Here is a 21,465-nt window from a genome sequence, read left to right on the forward strand (position 1 = left end):
CAGACGGCTAGCACAGGTAGAGTCCGGTCGTGGTACTCTTTCAACATGTTGATGTGGACCGTGCGCTGCTTGCGGTCACGGTTGTCGAGGCTAATGACGTAGTTAGTCTCGTCTAACTTGCGAAGGACCTTGTAGGGTCCTTCCCAGGTGTGCTGGAGCTTGTTCTGGGGGTTGGGGATGATCTTGAGCACCTGCTGCCCTTCAGTGAACTCGCGACTGCGTGCCTTGCGGTCGTACAATACCTTCTGGCGTATCTGGACTGCCCGGAGGTGGGCCAGGCGGGTCAGCCTCTCCCGCAGCTCGAGAACGTAGGGAACGACGGGGGTACCAGTGTCCTCTATCTGCCCTTCCCAATGCTCCTGAAGCAGGGATAGGGGACCGCGGACCTTCCACCCGCACAGGAGTTCGAAGGGGGAGAACCCCATTGACTCTTGCAGTACCTCCTGATATGCAAACAGCAGGTGAGGGAGGAGCTTCTCCCAGTCCACCTCTCCGTCAACGAAGGACCTCAGCATGCTCTTCAGTGTGCCATTGAAGTGCTCGCAGAGGCCATTGGTTTGGGGTGATAGGTAATGGTCTAGATCGCCCGTACCCCGCATGTGCGCCAGAGGGACTGGACCACCTCGGACATGAACTGGGTACCCTGGTCGGTCACGTTCTCGCTGGGGAAACCCACCCGTGAGAAAACGGAAACTAGGGCCTCGGCCACTTTAGGGGCGGAGATGTTGGACAGGGAAACAGCCTCGGGGTAGCGGGTAGCGTAATCCACCACCGTGAGAATGTACTGCTTTCCGGACTTACTGGGTCAGGCCAGGGGTCCCAGGATATCTACAGCTACCCGCTGAAAGGGCTCGTCAATGATGGGTAAGGGGCGGAGCGGGCCCTTAGGGTGATCCCCTGGGCGTCACAGAGTCCTGCTCACCTAAATGTTCTTTTGGAAGAGTATGAGAAGGATTATTTGCCTGGAAGGCTAGGAGACTGCTCATTGATAGAACAGATAACCTTTTCATAGTGAGGAGACTTTAATTCTTACATGTACTGGCAGGAAGATTCGTTATATTTTGACTTACTGCGGACGTGTGTCTTGGAAATTCGCTTTAACGAATTTCTCCTTACCGTGGGTACTCGCAGTTGGATGCGCAGAAATCCCCCATAAAGCTGTGCGAATCTCGCTTACCACGACTGCAGCTAAACTACACGATTACTGCCCCTCCAACTGCTTTAGCTTCTGTTGAGATGTGGGGAATGGAGCTCCCTATACCTGGAAATGATCAGGCGACACTCTCAGGTTGCTGTTGGAATTCACATAGCGAAGGTTTTCATTCTCACCCTCTAGTTTTATTACAAACACACACACGCCCCCCACATGAATAAGGTCAATCCCCTCCCACAGAACAATGCAATGGGGAGTGCCTATACACAGGATGTACAATCCGATTGGAGCATAGCCTTTCCTATTATCTATCACTGGTCCTCCCCCATGAGCCCCCTGAGGTCAGCAGACTTCCTCCCCTTCCCCCCATGAGCCCTCTATGGAGAGCATACTTCCTGTCCTACTAGCTCCTATTGGTATGCAAATTCTTTGTACAACAATTCCCTAGGCTAAACACCAGTCTGTACCTGGATGGGCCCGATACGATCTTTATTAGAACACATCCATCGAGATACAGTTCAGGTCAGTAATGGGTTGTAAGATATACATAAGCCTACACGCGGAGTTCACACCGCTTGGCGCCTTGCGTTATGAAGTCCATGTGGTATTATGCTGCTGATATGTGGATACAGGCCCGCGGCCTACCGCCGGCGGCATTCGCATCGAATGCCGTGGTGGTATACACGCCGGTCTATAAGCGCAGATCTGCCATCTCATCCATTACCGAGCTGAGTACTGTAATACATACATTGTACATGCGCATGGCCCAATTGCAGCCTTCAGAGCTTTAATTAAGCCACACGAGAGACATATGAATAACACTCATATATGACACATTTAAAGTTCAACCAACAATACAAAATTTCCATGACACGTGTATGGAGTACCACCTGTCCAACAATATCACCTGGATGCCTACCCATTAGAGAAGGGAGTCCCACAACTACTGCTGAGGAGACCCTATATCGTCCAGGAGGAATACTGTGTTGCTTGATAGGCTCATTGGTCCTGAGGGGCCTGGGCAGGAAGGTGAGGGGGCACCCCAGACACTGAGGATTGGCACGAATTTGCTCACACCTGCATGAGGAGTGTTTTTTTCCATTTTATGGACGTTTATTGATTATCTGGCTGCCCATGGTGTTTCCGCATATTTTATCCTTTAATACACCTAGTTGCATGCTATTTATTGCCGGCAAGGGATACACACACTGATTGCACTTATTGATCCCTCAATTGAGGATCTTCTTCACAAGGGGTCAGCTCTATGCAAGTGTATGTTTTTTTCCTGTTGCACACTGATGTGTTATATTTGTGTTTTTGATGTATATTGTTTTCATTTTGTTTATGTTCTGTAGCACTGCACTTATCTCATATTGCATCCCGTATTGGTGCTGAGGTTGTGGCATTTTAGTGCTAGCTGCTTATTAGCTCGTTACGCATAATAGCGCAGGAGGATTTTTACATTTTTTCCCCCTGGGCGTCCCTTCTTCTGACAGATGTCACAGAAGTGGGCTACGTCCTAGGTGATACCCGGCCAGTAGAAGGCTTGGGTCAGCCGCAGCTTCGTTCTCTTACCCAGGTGGCTGGCTACTGGAATGTCATGGGCTATCTGGAGTAGTGGGAACCTGAACCGTCTAGGCACGATCAGTTGTTTGGAGCTAGCAGAGGGTTGACATGGGCCTGCCTCACGGTACAACAGCCCCTGCTCCCACCAAAGCTGGTCTCCACCCCCCTCCTGCCGCCCTGCAGCGGCCTGGGTCCTAAACTTAGCCAAGGTGGGGTCTGTGGCTACCTCCCGCTTGAAGGTCTCCCGGTCCCAGGTCAGGGGAAGGTCAGGGTCAGGTGGGGGTTCACTCACCAAGTCCATGCTGGGGAAAGGTCCCGTGGTGGCTTCGTCTGTAGGAGGACCTCGACCTGCTTGGCTCCGGGTCACCGCCCCGACGTACTGGCATCGTAGCGCCCCTAGGTCGTTGCCGAGCAGAACATCAGCCGGGAGGCTGCCCATGATGCCGATCTGGCACTGTTGTTCCCCGAAACCATAGTCGATGTGTACGGATGCTCTGGGGATATGATGTCTGGCTCCTCCCGCCAGCTCGATGGCGAATTCAGGGCTAGGTTGCATGGCTTCTGGGCGGATCACTCGGGAGTTGGCGATGGTCAAGAAGGCCCCCGTATCCCGAAAACTGGTGGCGGGTTGCCCATCCACCCGCACGACCTGCAGGTGGCGCTGTTTCTGGGCGGGGTATGTAGCCCCCAGGGGGTGGACACTGTAAACCCCCCGGGAGTGGTTGTCTTCTGGGAAGCCCGGCCATTCGCTGGGAGGCGGGGGCAGTGGTTCTTCTGCGGGGTGGAGCTCCAGGTAGTGGACCAGGCGGGGAAAGCGGCGGCTTCGGGAGGTGGGGCAGCTGGCTTGGAGGTGCCCCGGCTGGTTGCACCCATAGCAGCAGCGATCCATGGAGGGCCCAGTGAACCGGGCTCTGGGTGGCGGTCCTGTGGAGTTGGCAGTGGTAGGTGGGGGGCCCGGTTTGGCAGAGGTGGTGGGGGCGGGGCCCTTGGCAGCTCAGGGGGCGCTGTTTCCAATGTGGTTTGATGGCCAGGATCTCGTCGGCCAGGGCAGCGGCCTTTGCAAGGGTGGTAGGGGTTCTCTCTCTCACCCATCCGCGCACCTCCGCTGGGCATTGGTTGTAGAATTGCTCCTTCAGAAATGCTTGGATGATTTCTTCTGCAGTGCGGGCCTGTTCCCCCTCTAGCCACCTCCGACAGGACTGAGACATCTTGTGCGCATACATCCGATAGGATGGCTCCGCATGGCAGGGCAGGTCACGGAAGCGCAACCGGTGCACTTCTGGGGTCACCGTGAAATACTCCAACACAGTCTGTTTTCCCGGGCGTAGTCCCGGCCATCCACATAATCCAGAGTGTGGTAGGCTGCAGCTGTACCCTCTTCTAGCAGACCCACGAGGTGCTGTATCCAATCTGTGCTTGGCACCTCCATAAGCTGGCACTGCTGCTCAAAGTCCTGAAAGAACCCCTCCACATCCCCGGCAGCTTCGTTGAAGGGTTTAAAGTCTTTTCGGCTGACCCGGGGAGGGGGGTAACCCGCGGCCCTGGGGCTAGAAGGACAGCTTAGCTCACGGTGGCTCGCTTGGCTCTCTTTCATGCACCCTTCAGATAGCCTCTCGCTTGTCCTCTGCCGTGGCGACTGACCCCAGGAGGGCCATCTCCTCCTCCACCCGAGTAAGCCAGGGGCTCTTGGGCCCTGGGTCATGGCGTGCTGGGGAGGCTGGGGTTGGCCTGCTCTCCCTTGCTGGTGCATCCTGGGGATCAGCTTCCTCAATGACTGTGACCAGAACCCCTTTGGCTAGGCCCCTCCAGGTAAGGGACAGATGCTTGGCCCTCTCCTGCAGATATGCCACAGTCCACTGCTTGTATTCGCTGGGCTAGGCCTGTTCCCGCATCCGCTGGCTTTCGCTGTGCCATCTCTTCAGTGTCCTGATCCCACCACTGCCAACCAGTGTGACAGAGCGTAGGCAGGACAGAACACACACAGTAGATGGCAAACGCACAAAGCTTTATTGAGGCAAACAGATGACAGTCACCGAATAGGGGAGTTCGCAGGGAGGGTGAATATGCCAATCCAGGGCGGCACGGAAGGACCAACACACTGAGAGTCCAACACCGAGAGCCAAGGGAGAATCTCTGTAGCAAGTAATCAACAGGGAGGGTTGGTGTGAGGTCAGCACAAGAACAGCTCAAGTGAAGCAGGCAGAGAGCCTGTACTCACGGATCCCTGGAATCTAGCAGACAGTCTTCCCCAGCTCTGTGAGAAGGGGGGGTCCTAGGCAGCCTTGGGTCTCTGCCGAGCCTGGCTGTGGAAAAGGTCCTCGCCGCTGCCCAGGCCCCTTCCGCCAGCTACACAGTGGTGAATACCTTGGGAGCCTGGCATCAGCTTCTTAAAACTGGTCGGACCCCCTAGTTACCTAGGCAACCGGGGGGGGGCCCGGAGGTAGCTTGGCTCTAGCTTGCCTCCGGAATGCCTTTCATCTCTGCAGAAGGGAGAAGGGGCACGGATGAGAGACAGCAGAGGGAGCAGAGACAGAGCAAGGGGCTGAGAGGGGGGGTAGCTATGACAGACCCGCCCACTGTTAATGCAATTTGGCCACATAATGTGCACACAATGCTCCACACTGGTTACTGCACCTATTCTCTGACAAAAAAAACAAAAACATGCCCATCCTGATTTCCACGACAATGACCCATAATGCAACAAAAGGAGAGCTCTGCACACACAAATGTTTACAAACATACATCTTTGAAGTGTCCAAAATTATGAAATATAACGCTGTCTATGATAAGAAAGAACATAAATATAAAAGGGAATAAAGATAGGAGACAGAGAACATAAGGTAGCGGCCTACGCGGATGATTTGATGTTCTATGTTGGAAATCCTCGGATATCACTTCCAAATTTAATGAAAATACTGAAGGAATATGGGGAATTATGAAATTTAAAAATTAACCCAACAAAAACTGAAATTTTAAATATAAATCTTAAAAATAGTGAAAAAGAAAAAATACAAGAAGAATTCCCCTTTGTTTGGAGAGAGAAAGAATTAAAGTACCTTGGGATAAAATTGGCTGCTTCAATTAAAAATATGTATAAAATTAACTATATTTCACTTTTAAATGAGATTAAGGAGGAGTTGAAGAGGTTGGGGAGTGGAAATCCGTCCTGGATGGGTCGTATAAATTTGATAAAAATGATAATTGTGCCCAAAGTTTTATATAAATTTCAAATGATTCCAATTAAACTCCCAGAGGTTTTTTTTAAAACACTTAGAAAAATGATGTTGGGATATATATGGAGGAATAAAAAACCTAGAATACGTTATGAAATGCTGACTAGAATTAAAAAGAGAGAGGTGGTTTAGGACTCCCAGATTTCAAGAGATATTATAAAGCGGTGATAATTGCGAGAATTTTTGACTGGACTCATAACCCAGGGAAAAGCTGGGTTAAAATTGAAAATACACTGAGTGGGACAAGTTTAAGCAGGATTATATGGTTACCTGCACAATATAGAGGACTAGATGTTAACACAAGTGTGTACACTTTTATTGTTTTAAAAGTTTGGGTAATGTTACACAGACAAAAGGGATGGGTTTTTAATTCACAGTTAATGCCACTAAGGAATTCAGAATATTTTGCTCCTGGGAAGGAAGATATCACAGGGAAATGGATCATAAAACAGGATGCGCAATTGAGAGATATAATGGTGGGTGAGGAAATAGGATCTTATAGAGTGTTGGAGAAGAAAAAGGGAGAGTTTTTCAGCAGAATGGACGAGTTACAATATTATCAATTGAAATATTTCTTTGGGAGTCTCCCAAAACCTGTGAGAACTAGAAAGGAGTGGAATCCATTTGAAAGATTATTAGAAACACGGGGAGATGGGAGACACGGAGTTGCAAAAATATATAGAATACTAACGGAATTAGACACTGGCACAAAACTAATATATGTATAGAAATGGGAAAAAGATATGGGAAGGGAAAAAGACGAGAAGCAGCAGAGGAAAATGTTTAGATTAATTAACGAAAATATTAGCATGCGGGAAGTGGAGTTGAACTATAAGTGTTTAGTAAGATGGCACATCACACCGAATGTGGAGCACAAATTGAATGAGGAGATTTCACCACTGTGTTGGGGAGGGCGTGGAGAAGTGGGTACGTCATATCACATATGGTGGGAGTGTTTAAAGATACAGGTGTTTTGGAGGAAAATTGTTTACTTAGTAACGAAAATTACTGAGATCAATATTAGACTGGATCCAGAGTTATGTCTTCTCCATGTCACAGAGCTTCCAGTGAGATTATATAAGGATTCAGGAATATGGCATTTCTTGAGCGCAGCTAAGAGTCTTATACCTAGGTTCTGGAAAAAAAGGGAGGTGCCGACAGAGGAAGATTGGATGGTCAGAATGAATCAGATTTGTGGGACAGAAAGATTGTATTATATGCATATAGATAAGATGGAGAAGTATTATATAAAGTGAAAAAAATGGGAAGAGTATAGAGAAAAAGTGAAATATATGATGATGATTCATACCCCTCGAAATAAAAACGGATTTTAGAAATGGTTTTTAGAAAGAAAAAAAAAAAAAAAAAGTTTTGGGTTAGAAGAGAAATGCAGAGTGGGAGGGGGGAGGTGATTGAAGGAGTAAGGGGGGGGGGGGGAGGGGAGGGGAAGTGGGATATAGATAAATTATGTCAATAGGAAGATATTGATTTGATGTCTTTTCTATAGAAGAATGTGATTGTGATTTGTATTTGGTTGAAAATTAATAAATATTTATAATAAAAAAAAAATTAGATATAACGCTGCGTACAAAAGCGTACACTTTATGAAACTGTACACATATCCAATCTTCCTGTAGGTGACAGTGTAACCCGAAGGCTTAAAACTTTGTGTCCTTCAGAGTGCAAGAAACAAAAAGAAGAGTCCAATGGTCAATGGATGATGATCTACAGATATTTCATGAGAGACAGGTCATTATTTAGACGCAAGTTACAGACAGAGGATAGTCACTACAAGATGCTGCACATTCTTTTTTTTCCCCTACTACAGTACTTTGGGGGCTATACAGACCCATTCCATATTTGAATTCCAACATGCAAAAGTTAACTTCACTGTACAAAAAAGTTACTAGACACCAATAGATGACTGCATGTACTAAATAGTAGTGAAACTCTTTAGTATAGTATTAGATGATCTTTACACAGGATAGCATTCTGACCTCATGTTCCAGGCTGCTATATTCCCCCTCAGTATTCTCCCGCACAATCAGGATGTCAATGTCCTTTTGTCGTGTCTGGACCCCTGGAAGGCTCTGACAGTGGATAACATTGGCATACAGGTCTAAGCTGGTACTGGAGATAGAAAAGAACGTTACACAATTTTAACTGATGTAAAATAACATATTATTTAACATGCAAAACTGTTATAATCTAAATAGCTGAACCCGTACAGATAGGAATTCAAAACAAACATGTAAGGGACAAAGTTGCCTAAATTTACCTTTATTCTTCCACTGCATTCTGGGAGTAGCTGAACCTACAGAACCTTCATTGCGCAAAGCAGCCAACTTTATTTAATCATATAAACCTAACAATTATACCACACTCACATGCGCCTAGGGACTGGCACCAGGTACATACAGCGCTTGTTAAGATGGCTGCAACCGCTCCAAAATCAGAAGCTGGCTTGCACTCCAGGGATGGGATGCATCGGCTGGGGAACACTGCTTCAACTAGTTTCGTCTGTAATTGGACGTTTTCAGGAAGCTAGTGTTCTAGTGGCATCGCAGTCTATATACATACACATTTATAGGGTTCACTAATGTGGAAGATAGACAAATTTAAAAGACTGCAGCAGCCATAATCACACTCATCTGTATTTCTTTATTTTTGGTTTCTATTAGGGTTTTCATTGGTTTTGCTAGTGGCGTAGCCTTAATTGTTCTAAGTTCTGCTGTACCCCCCTGTCCAGGAATCGCAATTCTAACTTCCCTGCTTTCTCGTTAAAATACTTTTCATTAGAGCAATTATGTCTAAACCTCAAATACTCTAAGCAGTTGTGGATGAAAACACGATGCAAGTAGGATAATGTTCCTTGCAGTATCTTACAGCAGAGTCCGCTTGAAAGACAGCCATCGCTGTCTTTCTGTATGTGGACATCCAACAAAGTACCGTATTTTTCGCTCCATAAGACGCACTTTTTTCCCCCAAAAAAAGGGGGGAAAATGTCAGTGCATCTTATGGAGCGAATATAAAGCGGCCAGTCCGGTATTTCTGCCGCCACCATGTCAGAATACCGGGCCGGCCGCTCAGCTGTTCTCTCCTGCAGGGCCTTACCTGTTCCTCGCTCCAGCGCTGCACAGTCTTCCCGCGCTGGCTTCTGTGACAGCCGGGTGCCCACTGCGCATGTGCTGTGCTTTGTGAATGATCCGGTGTCTTCTGGGACACGACAGGTCCCAGAAGGCGCCGGGCCATTCACAAAGTGCAGCGCTTCTCGCGCATGCGCAGTGGGCACCCGGCTCTCACAGAAGCCGGCCCGGGAAGAAGAGGGAAGGACAACTCCGCGGAAGTGGGAGCGGGTACCTGTCAAATTCAGGTACCCGCTCCCCCTCCCTCCCCAAAGGTCAGCAGTCTCTGGTCATCCCCTGCACTGTGTCCGCAGTCTCTGGTCATCCCCTGCACTGTGTCCGCAGTCTCTGGTCATCCCCTGCACTGTGTCCGCAGTCTCTGGTCATCCCCTGCACTGTGTCCGCAGTCTCTGGTCATCCCCTGCACTGTGTCCGCAGTCTCTGGTCATCTCCTGCACTGTGTCCGCAGTCTCTGGTCATCTCCTGCACTGTGTCCGCAGTCTCTGGTCATCTCCTGCACTGTGTCCGCAGTCTCTGGTCATCTCCTGCACTGTGTCCGCAGTCTCTGGTCATCTCCTGCACTGTGTCCGCAGTCTCTGGTCATCTCCTGCACTGTGTCCGCAGTCTCTGGTCATCTCCTGCATTGTGTCCGCAGTCTCTGGTCATCTCCTGCACTGTGTCCGCAGTCTCTGATCATCCCCTGTCCTGTGTCTGCAGTCCATTGGTTCAGAATATTTTTTTTTCTAGTTTTTCTCCTCTAAAACCTAGGTGCGTCTTATGGTCAGGTGCGTCTTATGGAGTGAAAAATACGGTAACGGATTCCCTACTGTGAGACATGGTAAATTTTAGGTTATGGCCGTTATCGTTCATTTTTTTTTTTTAAAACATTCCAATAGCATCTCCTCAGGTCCTTCCAGATGAAAAATACACTCACCAGCAACTTTTTTTTTTTTTTTTTAATGATCTATTTATTCGAGTTTAAAACAAGAGAAAATCTTACAAAACAGAGCCTCTGGGTATTCCCCAGCTCGACATTCATGTCTAACATAGGTTACTAACAATGAACACTTCAATAACTACAAAACAATCAGTAAAATAAAACCTCTGCTAGGTTCTACTAAGAAGGAAGACACTGACACCGTGGTACAGTCGTCTCTACCACAGATCCCTGATAAGATGAGAATAAAGGAGACCAAGATAACTGTTCCCACACTAATACAAGAGAACGACAAAGCTATTCTGTAGGCTATGGCCCTCATATAGTGAGAAGTACAGGAGTAAAACAATTACATAAATAGAATCATGATGAAGCATTAGTGTTAGAGGACTCAGTCCAAAAATGCCACACTTTATAGAATTTAACCAGGCAGCCTCGGGACTCATAGGTGGCTTTGTACAGAGGGATGGAGGCATTAACTAGAAACTTCCCAAAGTCTAAGAAGGGTGTCTCTGGCATCTTCCATTTCAGCATGATGGCCTTTGGTGCATAAGGAGGAGGCCAAGTTGCTTGGCCAAAAACGAACTGACCTACCAATCTATGCAAACAGACCTCCACAGTCAGCGGTATGGAAACTGTAGTTAGAGCAGAGGTAAATATCACAACTTACTCAGCAGAAACTTTATTAGGCACTCCTTGCTAGTACTAGGTTAGACCCCCGCAGCATAGATTCAACAAGGTGTTGGAAACATTCCTCAGAGATTTTGGTTCATATTGACATGATAGCATCACGCAGTTGCTGCAGATATGTCCGCTGCACATCCATGATTCAAATCTCCCGTTCCACCATATCCAAAAGGTGCTCTATTGGATTGAAATCTGGTGACTGTGGAGGCCATTGGAATACAGTGCACTTCTGGTCATGTTCAAGAAACCAGTTTGAGATGATCTGAGCTTTGTGACATGGTGCATTATCCTGCTAGAAGTAGCCATCAGAAGATTGGTACACTGTTCTCAAAGGAATGGACATGGTCAGCAACAATACTTAGGTAGGATGTGGCATTTAAACAATGCTCAATTGGTACTAAGGGGCCTAAAGTGTGCCAAGAAAACATCCACCACACCATTACAACACCACCACCAGTCTGAATCGTTGATAAAAGGTAGGATGGATCCATGCTTTCATGTTGTTTACTCCAAATTCTGACCCCTCAATCTGAATGTTGCAGCTGAAATCGAGACTCATCAGACCAGGCAACGTTTTTCCAATCTTCTATTGTCCAATTTTGGTGAGCCTGTGCAAATTGTAGCCTCCATTTCCTGTTCTTAGCTGACAGAAGTGGCACCCGATGTAGTCTTCTGCTGCTCTAGCCCATCTGCTTCAAGGTTCGACATGTTGTGTGTTCAGAGATGGTCTTCTGCATACCTTGGTTGTAACAATTGGTTATTTGAGTTTCTGTTGCCTTTCTACTATCTTGAACAAGTCTGCCCATTCACCTATGACACCAACAAGGCATTTTTGTCTACACAACTGCCGCTCACTGGATATTTTCTCTTTTTTGGACCATTCTCTGTAAACCCTAGAGATGGTCGTGTGTGAAAATCCCACTAGATCAGCAGTTTTTGAATTACTCAAACCAGCCCATCTGGCACCAACAACCATGCCATGTTCAAAGTCGCTTTAATCCCCTACTTCCCCATTCTGATGCTCGGTTTGAACTTCAGCAAGTCATCTTCACCACGCCTAGATGTCTAAATGCATTGAGCTGCTGCAATGTGATTGACCGATTAGCAATTTGTGTTACCAAGCAATTGAACAGGTGTGCCTAATAAAGTGGCCGGTGAGTGTATGTCGTCTATGTACCAATGCCACATAGAAATGAAGCATGTGTACATGTAAAAATTCTCATCGGAGAGGAATGAATGTTTCCATTCCCTCAGGTAAAGATTGCTGTAGGATGTGGCACAACATGTCCGCATTGCTACGCCCTGTACCTGGAAGTAATGGGAACCATCAAACTAAAAAGGTAATTAAGGCTACAAATGAAATCCAGCCCTGTCAGTACAAATTCAAAGGCCAATCTTCAATTGGTCACTGCAAAAGTGTCCGGCATATGGCTGACACTCCACGGTCGTGGGGAATCAAACCGTAGAGGGTTTCAATGTTAATATTAACTAAGAAAGCCCCATCAGAAATTACGGAGTCCTCAATTTGCAAAAAATGGATGGTATCCTTCACAAACAAAGGTAATGAGGACACATAAGGATGTAAATAAGTGTCAATCATAGGGCTTAAATTCTCAGTCAAACTTATATTACCCAAAACAATAGGACAACCTGTTGGGTTCACAGGATCCTTATGTATTATGTATAGGCAGAAAGTAGGTGTTCTGGGAAATTTTACAAATAAATTCCCACAGTTTTTTTTAAATTATACCTGCTCTAAGGGCATTATCAATTAGTTCATAAAATTCAGATGTAAATGTTTCAATCAAAAAGTTACAGGAATGGGTCTATACCAGCTGTTATTTTGTGGAATCTTATGGACAACATACAGTATGAAAAGATGTGCCACAATGACTACGTTTCCTCCCTTGTCTGAGAGTTTGATTGTGATGGTATTAATTTTCTTGTAGCGAATGTAGTGCAATCTTCTCCGCTTCTGATAAATTACTGTTCTTAACCTAACCGTAGGGTAATTTGTTAATGTCCCTCAATGTCTGCTTAAAAAATATAGCAATACTAGGAGTGGTACTCAACAAAGTAAAGAGCTTTCTAAACTGGATCAAAGTATCAGCCTTGAGGCCAACATACGTCCGCTAGCAACTGATCTAGGTTTACTTGATCAAGGAGATTGACTGGTTCATTTTCCACCACTAGGAGGGTCAGTTCCTTAAGGAAATTAGATAGGCCTCAGGCTGATCCTTTGAGTATTTTGTTTATTCTATATTTTGGAAGTTGGGTGGTTTATTCTTCTTTATATTTTGTATCTATCCCACATTGTTAGGTGGACTTCTAAGGAAAAGGAAAACGCCCCGTAACAAGATGTCAATATATTGGCATCTTGTTAAGGGGAGTTTTCCATCTTTACCCCATTCTTCCAAGATGAAGGTATGTATCTGCAGAAGCAGTGCTCTGATCAGTTTATACATTTTTTTTTATATTTACCATGTATAATACATCTGTATAGGCTTCCATTACAGATAAAGTGATGTAATGAATTTTTGAGCAATTTAACTCTATACAGCCCCTTCCCCTACCAACATGGGAGAGGAATAGTTTGTTTACAATTTTCCTCTCTTCATTTGTTGAATGGATATTATATTTTTAATCCATAGACCATCATACACAGCAGCCCTTTTTTAATGCATCTTATTCATGAATTTTCTACTATATAAAAAATACTTACGACTTCATGTTTCTTACAGTGACCTCACAGAGTGATTTTGTTGCTGGTTTGAGGGCTTTGACTCCTTCCTCTACCTCCAATACTTTGAGATGTTCATGTGACCATCCATGTACCCTCCATTTACTCACACCATGATCCATCGAGGCACAGGAATCTGTGTTGAATGCCATTGTATTTAGAGCTCCTCTGATATATGTTGGTTGTCCAATTGATGTATTGTAAGTTTAAAAGCGGGGAATACGTAATATTCATTGTTGGAAGTATAAAATGACATGTCAAACTCTTATCATGTCCCCTGAAGATCTTGGATTGGAATGATTGAAACATGTAGACAACTTTTTATACATTAATACATGTGTGGTAATTTATTAGCTGTATTAAGGTCCCAAGAGGGTATTTTTCTTTAATTTATTATATTTTGGGGAGGAGCAGCTGATACTCTTAATTCTTTCTATTGTACAAAGCTTTCTCCGAGATCATGGTTATTTTACATGACTAAATTAATTACCCCTTATATGATACATAGGCTTGTCATGCTGCCAGGGCTTGCGTGCATCTATGAAGCCGAAAGCTATGCAGTCAGTAGTTGCACTACCAGCAGGGCTTCCCAAACAGACAGGCTCTGGCACAGATATCAGACTTATGTACCAGCCATCTGGGCAGCAGCAGATGAGCAGTTTTGAAGGTGGAAGATCACATTTGACATGACAACAGTAACAACATTGAATTTAACACTGCAGAATAAAGGCCCTGCAATCTACTTCTGTATTATACCAGTGTGATGATGATAAAACTATGAGAACGGTTCTATAATGCTGAAAGATGGTCCCCTAGGTCGGAAGGCACTCTTCATGATACTAGGAAAGAGCTGATAGTTACCAAGAGTAAGCCTGGTAATTGTGAAGCTGATGGATCAAAGACTACGGGACTTCCTGATGTTAATGTTGCTGGACAAAGAGGATCAAAAGCTCTTAAGACATTATCACCAAAAGGAACATAGAACATATGTAAGCCAAGGAAAATGTGAAAATTGTTAGATCAGATGGATAAAGCCATCAGAAGTCAGTGAACTGAAATGGACAGGACAGGACAGGGACACTTTAAATCAAACGAACATTGGATATGCTACTCTTGTCTTGAATCGTATAGAAAAAAAAACGGTGTGGCATTTATCTTCATAAATAAGCTCTCAAAGACAGTACTAAAATACAATACTATTAGTGATGGAGTCATCTCAATCCATCTATAGGAAAGGCCAATGTCAGGGGAAAAGACAAGGAAGCCCGGGCAAATGCGCCAATGCGCAATATGGCCACGCCAATTCACGCAAAGAAGTGCGCATGCTCATAGGCAGGCGACATGTAAACATGCATTTCTGTGCACGAAAACGCACACAGGGTGCACTAATTGCTGACACTCAGTGGCCTTTATAAGGACTGCAGCTCTGCTCAGTGATTGCTGGATTATGGTCAGCCCCTCCTGTTCCTGAGTTTCCTGCTGGTTACCCGTTACCGACCCAGCTTGATCCTGACCTTGTTCCTGTCTGCTGCTCTGTGTATGATCCCGGCTTGCTCCTGTCTGCTGCTACTCTTTGTATGACCCCGGCTTGATCCTGGCGTTGCTCTTGTCTGCTGTTCCATATTGATCCTGGCTCTGGCTACTCTACCCATCCTCCGGGACCCACGTGTTCTATGTAGAAACTTCTCCTGCAACTGGAGCACCACGGGTTCCATCTCATCAGGTATTTCCAAGCAGCAACACCACTGGCAACCCGTGCTTCTTTGGGCACTGCACCTCCTGTTTCCACCTCCAGGGGCGCACTGCACTTAGCCGTAAGGGGAGCCCTCTCTCTATTGCAGCCTCCAGTCAGGTACGTGACAGCCAATAAATGTCACCCTGATTCAAGTGTATGCTCCAACAACAGATGCAGAAAAGGAGGATGTAGAGTTGTTTTATGAACAACTTCAAAGTGCAATAGATCAAGCAGTGAATCAAGATCTTCTAATCATCATGGGGGACTTCAATGCAAAAACATGCAAACGAGTCATTACCTGTTAACTCACTTTCCAGGAATCTTCCTGGACTGCTTACAGAGAGAGGCTCCTCCCACCTAGCACCAGAAACACATAATCAACATTATAAAAAAAGGCATGACACCACTGACAGCCCCTCACTCATAACAAATAACTGAAGGCATAACCCCACACCACTACTATTACATTTCAAACACAAATTACTTAAACACAACAAAAAGGGGGGGAATTAGTGCCGTCCTGGAAGATTCTTAGAAACTGAGTTAACAGGTAATAACTCTGTTTTCCCAAGTCATCTTCCAGGACAGCTTACAGAGAGGACAAAAGATAACTACCTCATAAGGGCGGGATCACAGCTTGCAGCACCTCCCTTCTGAAGGCCTGTTCTTGACTTGAGAGCAAGTCCAAATGGTAGTGTTTCACGAAGGTTTGGAAGATGGACCAGGTTGCAGCCTTGCACATCTGGAGTGGAGAAGTTCTGGTCCTTTCTGCCCATGTAGCTAGTGCTCTAGGTGAGTGAGCCTTGATTCTCATTGGGGGGTATTAACGGAGATGCTCCTTTGATGATCACATCCACCCTGCAACAGCATTTTCTGAGGCTCTCTTGCCTTTGTTGGGCCCAGAGAAGAGTACAAACTAGTAGTGGATCTCCAGTCTTTAGTGCGTTCAATGTAAGCAATCATGCATCTCTCAACATCTAGGTTATTGAATTCCGCTTCTTTCGCGTTCCTAGGATCTCCACAAAAGGAAGGAACTATGATCGCCATTGACTGATGAAAATCTGATGTCACCTTAGGAAGAAAGGCAAGATCTAGAGAATACTCTTGTCTTGTAAGATAATGCAAAAATGTTCTGCTATTGAGAGAGCCTGAATTTTGCTGACTCTCCAAGCTGAAACAAAGGTCACCAGAAGGACCATTTTCAGAGTTAGCATTCTAACTGGGCAGACATCCAATGTTTCAAAGGATTCTTTATAAAAACGTTGTAGTACCGTGGACAAATCCCACGATGAGAATATGTTACTTTTTGGAGTAGTTCTTCTCCGAATGGCTGTTAGGAACCTCTTAATTAATGGTTCCTCTATCAATCTTAGACTCAAAAAACTTAAAAGGGCTGCCACCTGAACCTTCAGCATACTAAGAACCAAGCCCAGATCAGCCCCAGCCTGGAGAAAATCCAAAGCTGATGGAATGATAAGACCTGTTATTCTATCTTTAGCTTTTCGCTATTTGCAGAATTGCTTCCATACTTTATTGCATGTAGAATTCGTGGAAGCATTTCTGCTATGGAGGATGGTATCAATAACTGTTAGACAGTCCTTTTCGCTCAAGCAATATCCTTTCAGGAGCCATTAATGAAAGTTGGCCCGCTCCCGGATGTGTCAGAACTCCCTGGTGAAGGAGGTCTGGCGAGCAGGGCAATCTCCATGGTTCTGTCATGTTGAGTTTTAATAAGCCCGTGAACCATGCCCTCTTGGGCCAGTAGGGAGAGATTAGAATGACCTTTGCAGCTGAAAGTCTCATCATCCTTATTTTTTTAAAATTATAACTATTAGTTTTATAATACAAATCCACATTATATCAAACATCATAAACACACATTCCTCATATCAATAAAAAGTGCAGCGCTGAATATGCTTATGAAAAATATTGTCACCAATAAATATTGTCGCCAGTACAATAAATATTATTATATTACTTCTAAATCTAAGTGAATGTGGTGCATCATCAGGCACCAAATAGGAACATGATAATATCAAAAGCCTGTAATTCCCCTGCCTGTAGTGATCAATGCTTTCGGGGTTGTGGCCATCGTGGCGATGTACTGCATATCTGGTGGTCATGCCCGAGGTTGGTTCGTTTTTGGTCTCGTGTGTTTGGCCTCCTTTTCACTTTGTTCCATCTCTCCATACGCCGGGATGCTCGGTATGCTTTGCTTCATTGCCCCATACCGGGCCTCTTGGCTCGTCAGCAGCGGTTGGCTTCCTATTTGTTTTTATCAGCCACTAGGACAATTGCTCAGGCCTGGAAGAGTCCGTTTGTACTTTTTCAGGGGGTGCGGGATCGTATGACTACTATGATGCTCAACGAGCAGATGTCGAGTATATGCAACGACTCTCAACATAAATTTTTGAAAATATGGGAGTCGTGGTTGCAGTACGCCTTTCCCACGCTCCCCCCGGCCAGCGTGGGGAGGTAATGGAGTTTGGTATTGGCGCTCGTAGACCCCTGCTCTTTGGTGTGTTTTTCTTTTTTTTTTTTTTTTTTTTCTTTCCTCTCTGCTCTTCTTCTCTCCTCTTTGTTTGTTTTGATATGACAGTGGACAGCTGCCTTTAGTTGTGTTAGTCAGAGTTTCACTGATGTTATTGTAACCTATGTGCCATTGATAGCCCCTGTGTGGGCATACGTTTTGCCTTATTGGAATTAGAGCGTTGTCTGCTCTATTATGCCTTTTTTTATCGGTGCAATTGATAGCCCCTGCGTGGGTGTGTTTTGTTGCCTCTGTTTTATACTGTTTAAAATTAATAAAAACCATTGAAATACAAAAAAAAAAAAAAAAAGTCTGTAATTCAAAAAAGTGTTCAAAGATGGTACAGACTTGACACGGTCAGGTCAGCAAATTAGTGCTCCATTCACATATAATCATTTGTGGCTTCCGGTAAAAATCCGTGCGATTCAATCCGTGTGATACTGTATAAAATGCGCACTCAGTAGATGCACATAAACTATGCGCATTAAGCAGAATATGACTCTGTAGGGAGCCCCTTTAGGTAGATCTGTCAGTCGGCCTGGAACAAGAATCCCTCCTCTGGACACAAGCATCCTCTGCAGCCACGCTTCCTCTGGGGGTCTCTGTGATCTTTAGCTCAGATCAGAGCCAATGATAAAAATTGCCTCATAGTATAGTAGTATTAAAATAGTGATTTATTAAAATAGTGATTTATTAATTATAGATGATCATCCAGCAAAGTACTGTATAAAAATTGCATCAACATGCATTAACCTCCCTAGCGGTCTGATTATGTCAGTATTTCTGTGCTCAAAGCGGTACATTTTTTTGCATGGAAATATGTAGTTTTTTTTAATTGTAGGCCTGTAATTTTTAGGAATAACTCACTGAAATCTGTCCGAACAAGAGTCTAGTAAACATCCTGGGTATGTTAAAATTTGAAACACGAAATCAAATAATTTAATAATCATAAAAAATATAATAATAAATTTAATTCAATAATATAATCAAACCAAAAACACTGAAATTTGAAATATAGCGCCAAGTTGGCATATCATTAAGCAAAGTCGCAAAATCGTTTTCAGTGTCTGATGACGAATTTCCCCACGAATCATCACTCAATTCGACAAGTAGTTATAATTTACTATCGCTGTTCTCTAGCTGGTCTAAAACCACTTTTGACCAAAAGAGACGCTTTTTGGATGCCATGGACATTTCTCATTTTCAAGGCAGAAAGAACAGTAAAAAGGCAGGCAGGACTAGGGACAAAATGTATGTGAAATGCTTTGATACCGTAATGTTTTACTATGTGATTTTAGTGTATTTAGTGAATGTTACTTTGACATTTTTAAATTTCCCGCTAATTCCGTCCCCATACGTCCTGACGGGGAATGGAACCCGGAAGACAGATTGTGGCGGAACCGTTCTGCCTAGGCTTCCTCGTGCAGAGCGATGCGTCTCACTCAATGGTCCCCTTTTCCAGCAAGTCTTCCAGCACTCTCCCAAGGCAGGTATTAGAGCTCAAAAGCAGCCCTTCCCTGCTCTCCCAAACCACGAGTCAAAACTTTGTGTAGGGTGAAAATGAATGACTCAATCTTTATTAAACACAGCTCAGTATATACAGCTTCAACCCCACCCCCACCAGACAGCCTGGCACCGGGTTTTCCCCACCCACAACAAAACCCTACAACCCAACAATACAGTATGAACTCTATTAGAAGTGAAAGACTACAAGGTCACATTTCCCTAAACAAACAGTGTAGAATGCCTGTCTACATACCAGCTGCTAAAATATATACAGCTTTACCAAAGGGATAAAACAAAAACAGAAAGGGCAAAATGTTATCACAAAGGGACGGTTCATCACAAGGCTCCACCATTGTGTAACACCCACCAGACCCGGCGAAACCTTCAAACGGGTCCGCTTGGGGCTGGTCAATTCAGAGGGTCACTTCTCCAACTAGGCTTGCCGGGACAACCCATCCGCGTTGGCGTTTTGCTTCCCCGGTCAGTACTGGATGGTAAAGTTATAGGGTTAGAGGGCCAAGCTCCACCGCAGCAGACGACCATTGTCCCCAGAGACCCGGTTTAGCCATACCAGGGGGTTGTTATCGGTGAGTACTGTAAAGGAGTGCCTGTACAGGTAGGGCTGCAATTTCTTGAGGGCCCATACCAAGGAAAGACACTCTTTCTTCACAGTAGCATAGGCCACCTCCTGGAGTAACAACTTTCTACTTAGGTAGGCCACTGGATGGTCGTTCCAGTCGTCCCCAATTTGGCTCAGAACAGCGCCCAATCCATAGGTGGAAGCATCGGTGTGAACACAAAACTGTTTGGAAGGGTCAGGAGCAGCCAAAACGGGAGCATGGATCAGGTCATGTTTGAGCTTTTGGAAAGCAGTTTCACACTCTGGGGACCACACAACCCGTTGGGGCAGATTTTTCCAGGTCAGATCCGTTAGAGGTTTAGCAATAGCGCTGTAGTTGGGGATGAATTTACGGTAGGACCCCGCAGTGGTACTACCTGCTCAGAAAGTCTGGAAAGTAGGAAGATAGAAGGAACCAGGCAAAGAGGCAGACCGACTGCTAGGTGGTTTGATACATTGACTACAGCTGTGGGGATGACACAGGAGGGTCTCACTAGACTAGCACAAGGCCGACTTCTTTTGAGAGCTCCTATTCATTAAGTCGCTAGGACTCAAACTTGAGTTGATGGCACTTAATAATTAATAAAGCTATAGAATGTTTTAATAACTTTAGGTGGAGGACAATGTGGTCCTTTCTTTTATTACTTCCTACTAGGTTTTTATTACAGGCTAATCACCAAGGTCACGTCAATGAAAATGTGGATAAATCCAGATCACGCAGTACACTAAACAATGTTTAATAGACACAGCAAAAATATACAGAAACCATTTACAATAGTAAACAACTCACCGGAGCAAGTTATTTCGGGAACGGTGGGATGGAGGCATGTTATGGTTTGTCTCAATGTTACCTGATGGTAGAAAACAAAACCAATGCTTATTTTCTGCACTTCACAAAATTACAAGAAAACATTGAGAGGCAATAGTACCTTTAAGTGCCACTCTGTTTCTTCGAATGGCAGTAATAGCATTCTGAATGTCATCTTCATCTGATGCAGTAGAGTTCACATTCACCACTTCAAAGTCCACTGGCACACAAGCATGTCTGAAAGTGATCAAATTGTATAATAAAACAAAAACATAGCTAGTTCCCCAAATGCATTTTGCTTCTGTAAAAACAAAAACAAAAAAATAAATTCTACTCATGTCCAACAAGCACCTACCAGCTTAGGAGTGCACCTTTCCAAATACGGTTCACGATTCTCAACACAAAACACACTTATCACAACTGATGGCTACTTATAACCCCCCCCCCCCGTGCATTTTCAGAACCTGAACCACTTCCCCCACACTTAATATGTAGTTAGGCATGATCAAACTAATAAAATGCAATTTTATAATTGTCAAAGCCACAACTCATTCAAAATTTACTATCTTAGTTACTCTGTATTTATCATAACACATAAAATGTATCTTTACATTTCTGAGATATTAGAGCATTTTTCTGGTTCTAAGATGTGCTGTTTTTGCACCCTAAAATGTTTTACTTTTATAATCTAACATAATATCTATATACATGTTGGGATAGATAGAACTTCTTTAAAGTGGTCAAGGCTCAAGGTTTTCTACCTTCATGCATGAGGTAAAAAACCTTGTGTGTGCAGCATCACCCCCAACCCCCCCCCCCCCCCCAC

The 21,465-nt window shown here is 44.8% G+C and overlaps 1 protein-coding gene across 5 annotated transcripts in view; it reads right to left on the reverse strand.

Moving 5' to 3' along the window:
* The window catches only part of IDH3G (isocitrate dehydrogenase (NAD(+)) 3 non-catalytic subunit gamma), a 251,666-nt gene that overhangs the window by 127,804 nt on the left and 102,397 nt on the right, over positions 1-21,465 (reverse strand). For all 5 annotated transcript variants that reach the window (XM_089660777.1, XM_089660776.1, XM_089660774.1 and 2 more), the window contains 3 exons: positions 20,761-20,876; positions 20,622-20,682; positions 7,950-8,082 (listed from right to left, as the gene is read on the reverse strand). In XM_089660777.1, coding sequence (XP_089516903.1) covers positions 7,950-8,082; positions 20,622-20,682; positions 20,761-20,876 — 310 coding nt within the window. The remainder of the gene's footprint in view (positions 1-7,949; positions 8,083-20,621; positions 20,683-20,760; positions 20,877-21,465) is intronic.

Source organism: Staurois parvus, unplaced genomic scaffold, assembly GCF_062004578.1.
Source record: "Staurois parvus isolate SC_StPar_1 unplaced genomic scaffold, SC_StPar_1.0 ptg001272l, whole genome shotgun sequence".
Lineage (NCBI taxonomy): Eukaryota > Metazoa > Chordata > Amphibia > Anura > Ranidae > Staurois > Staurois parvus.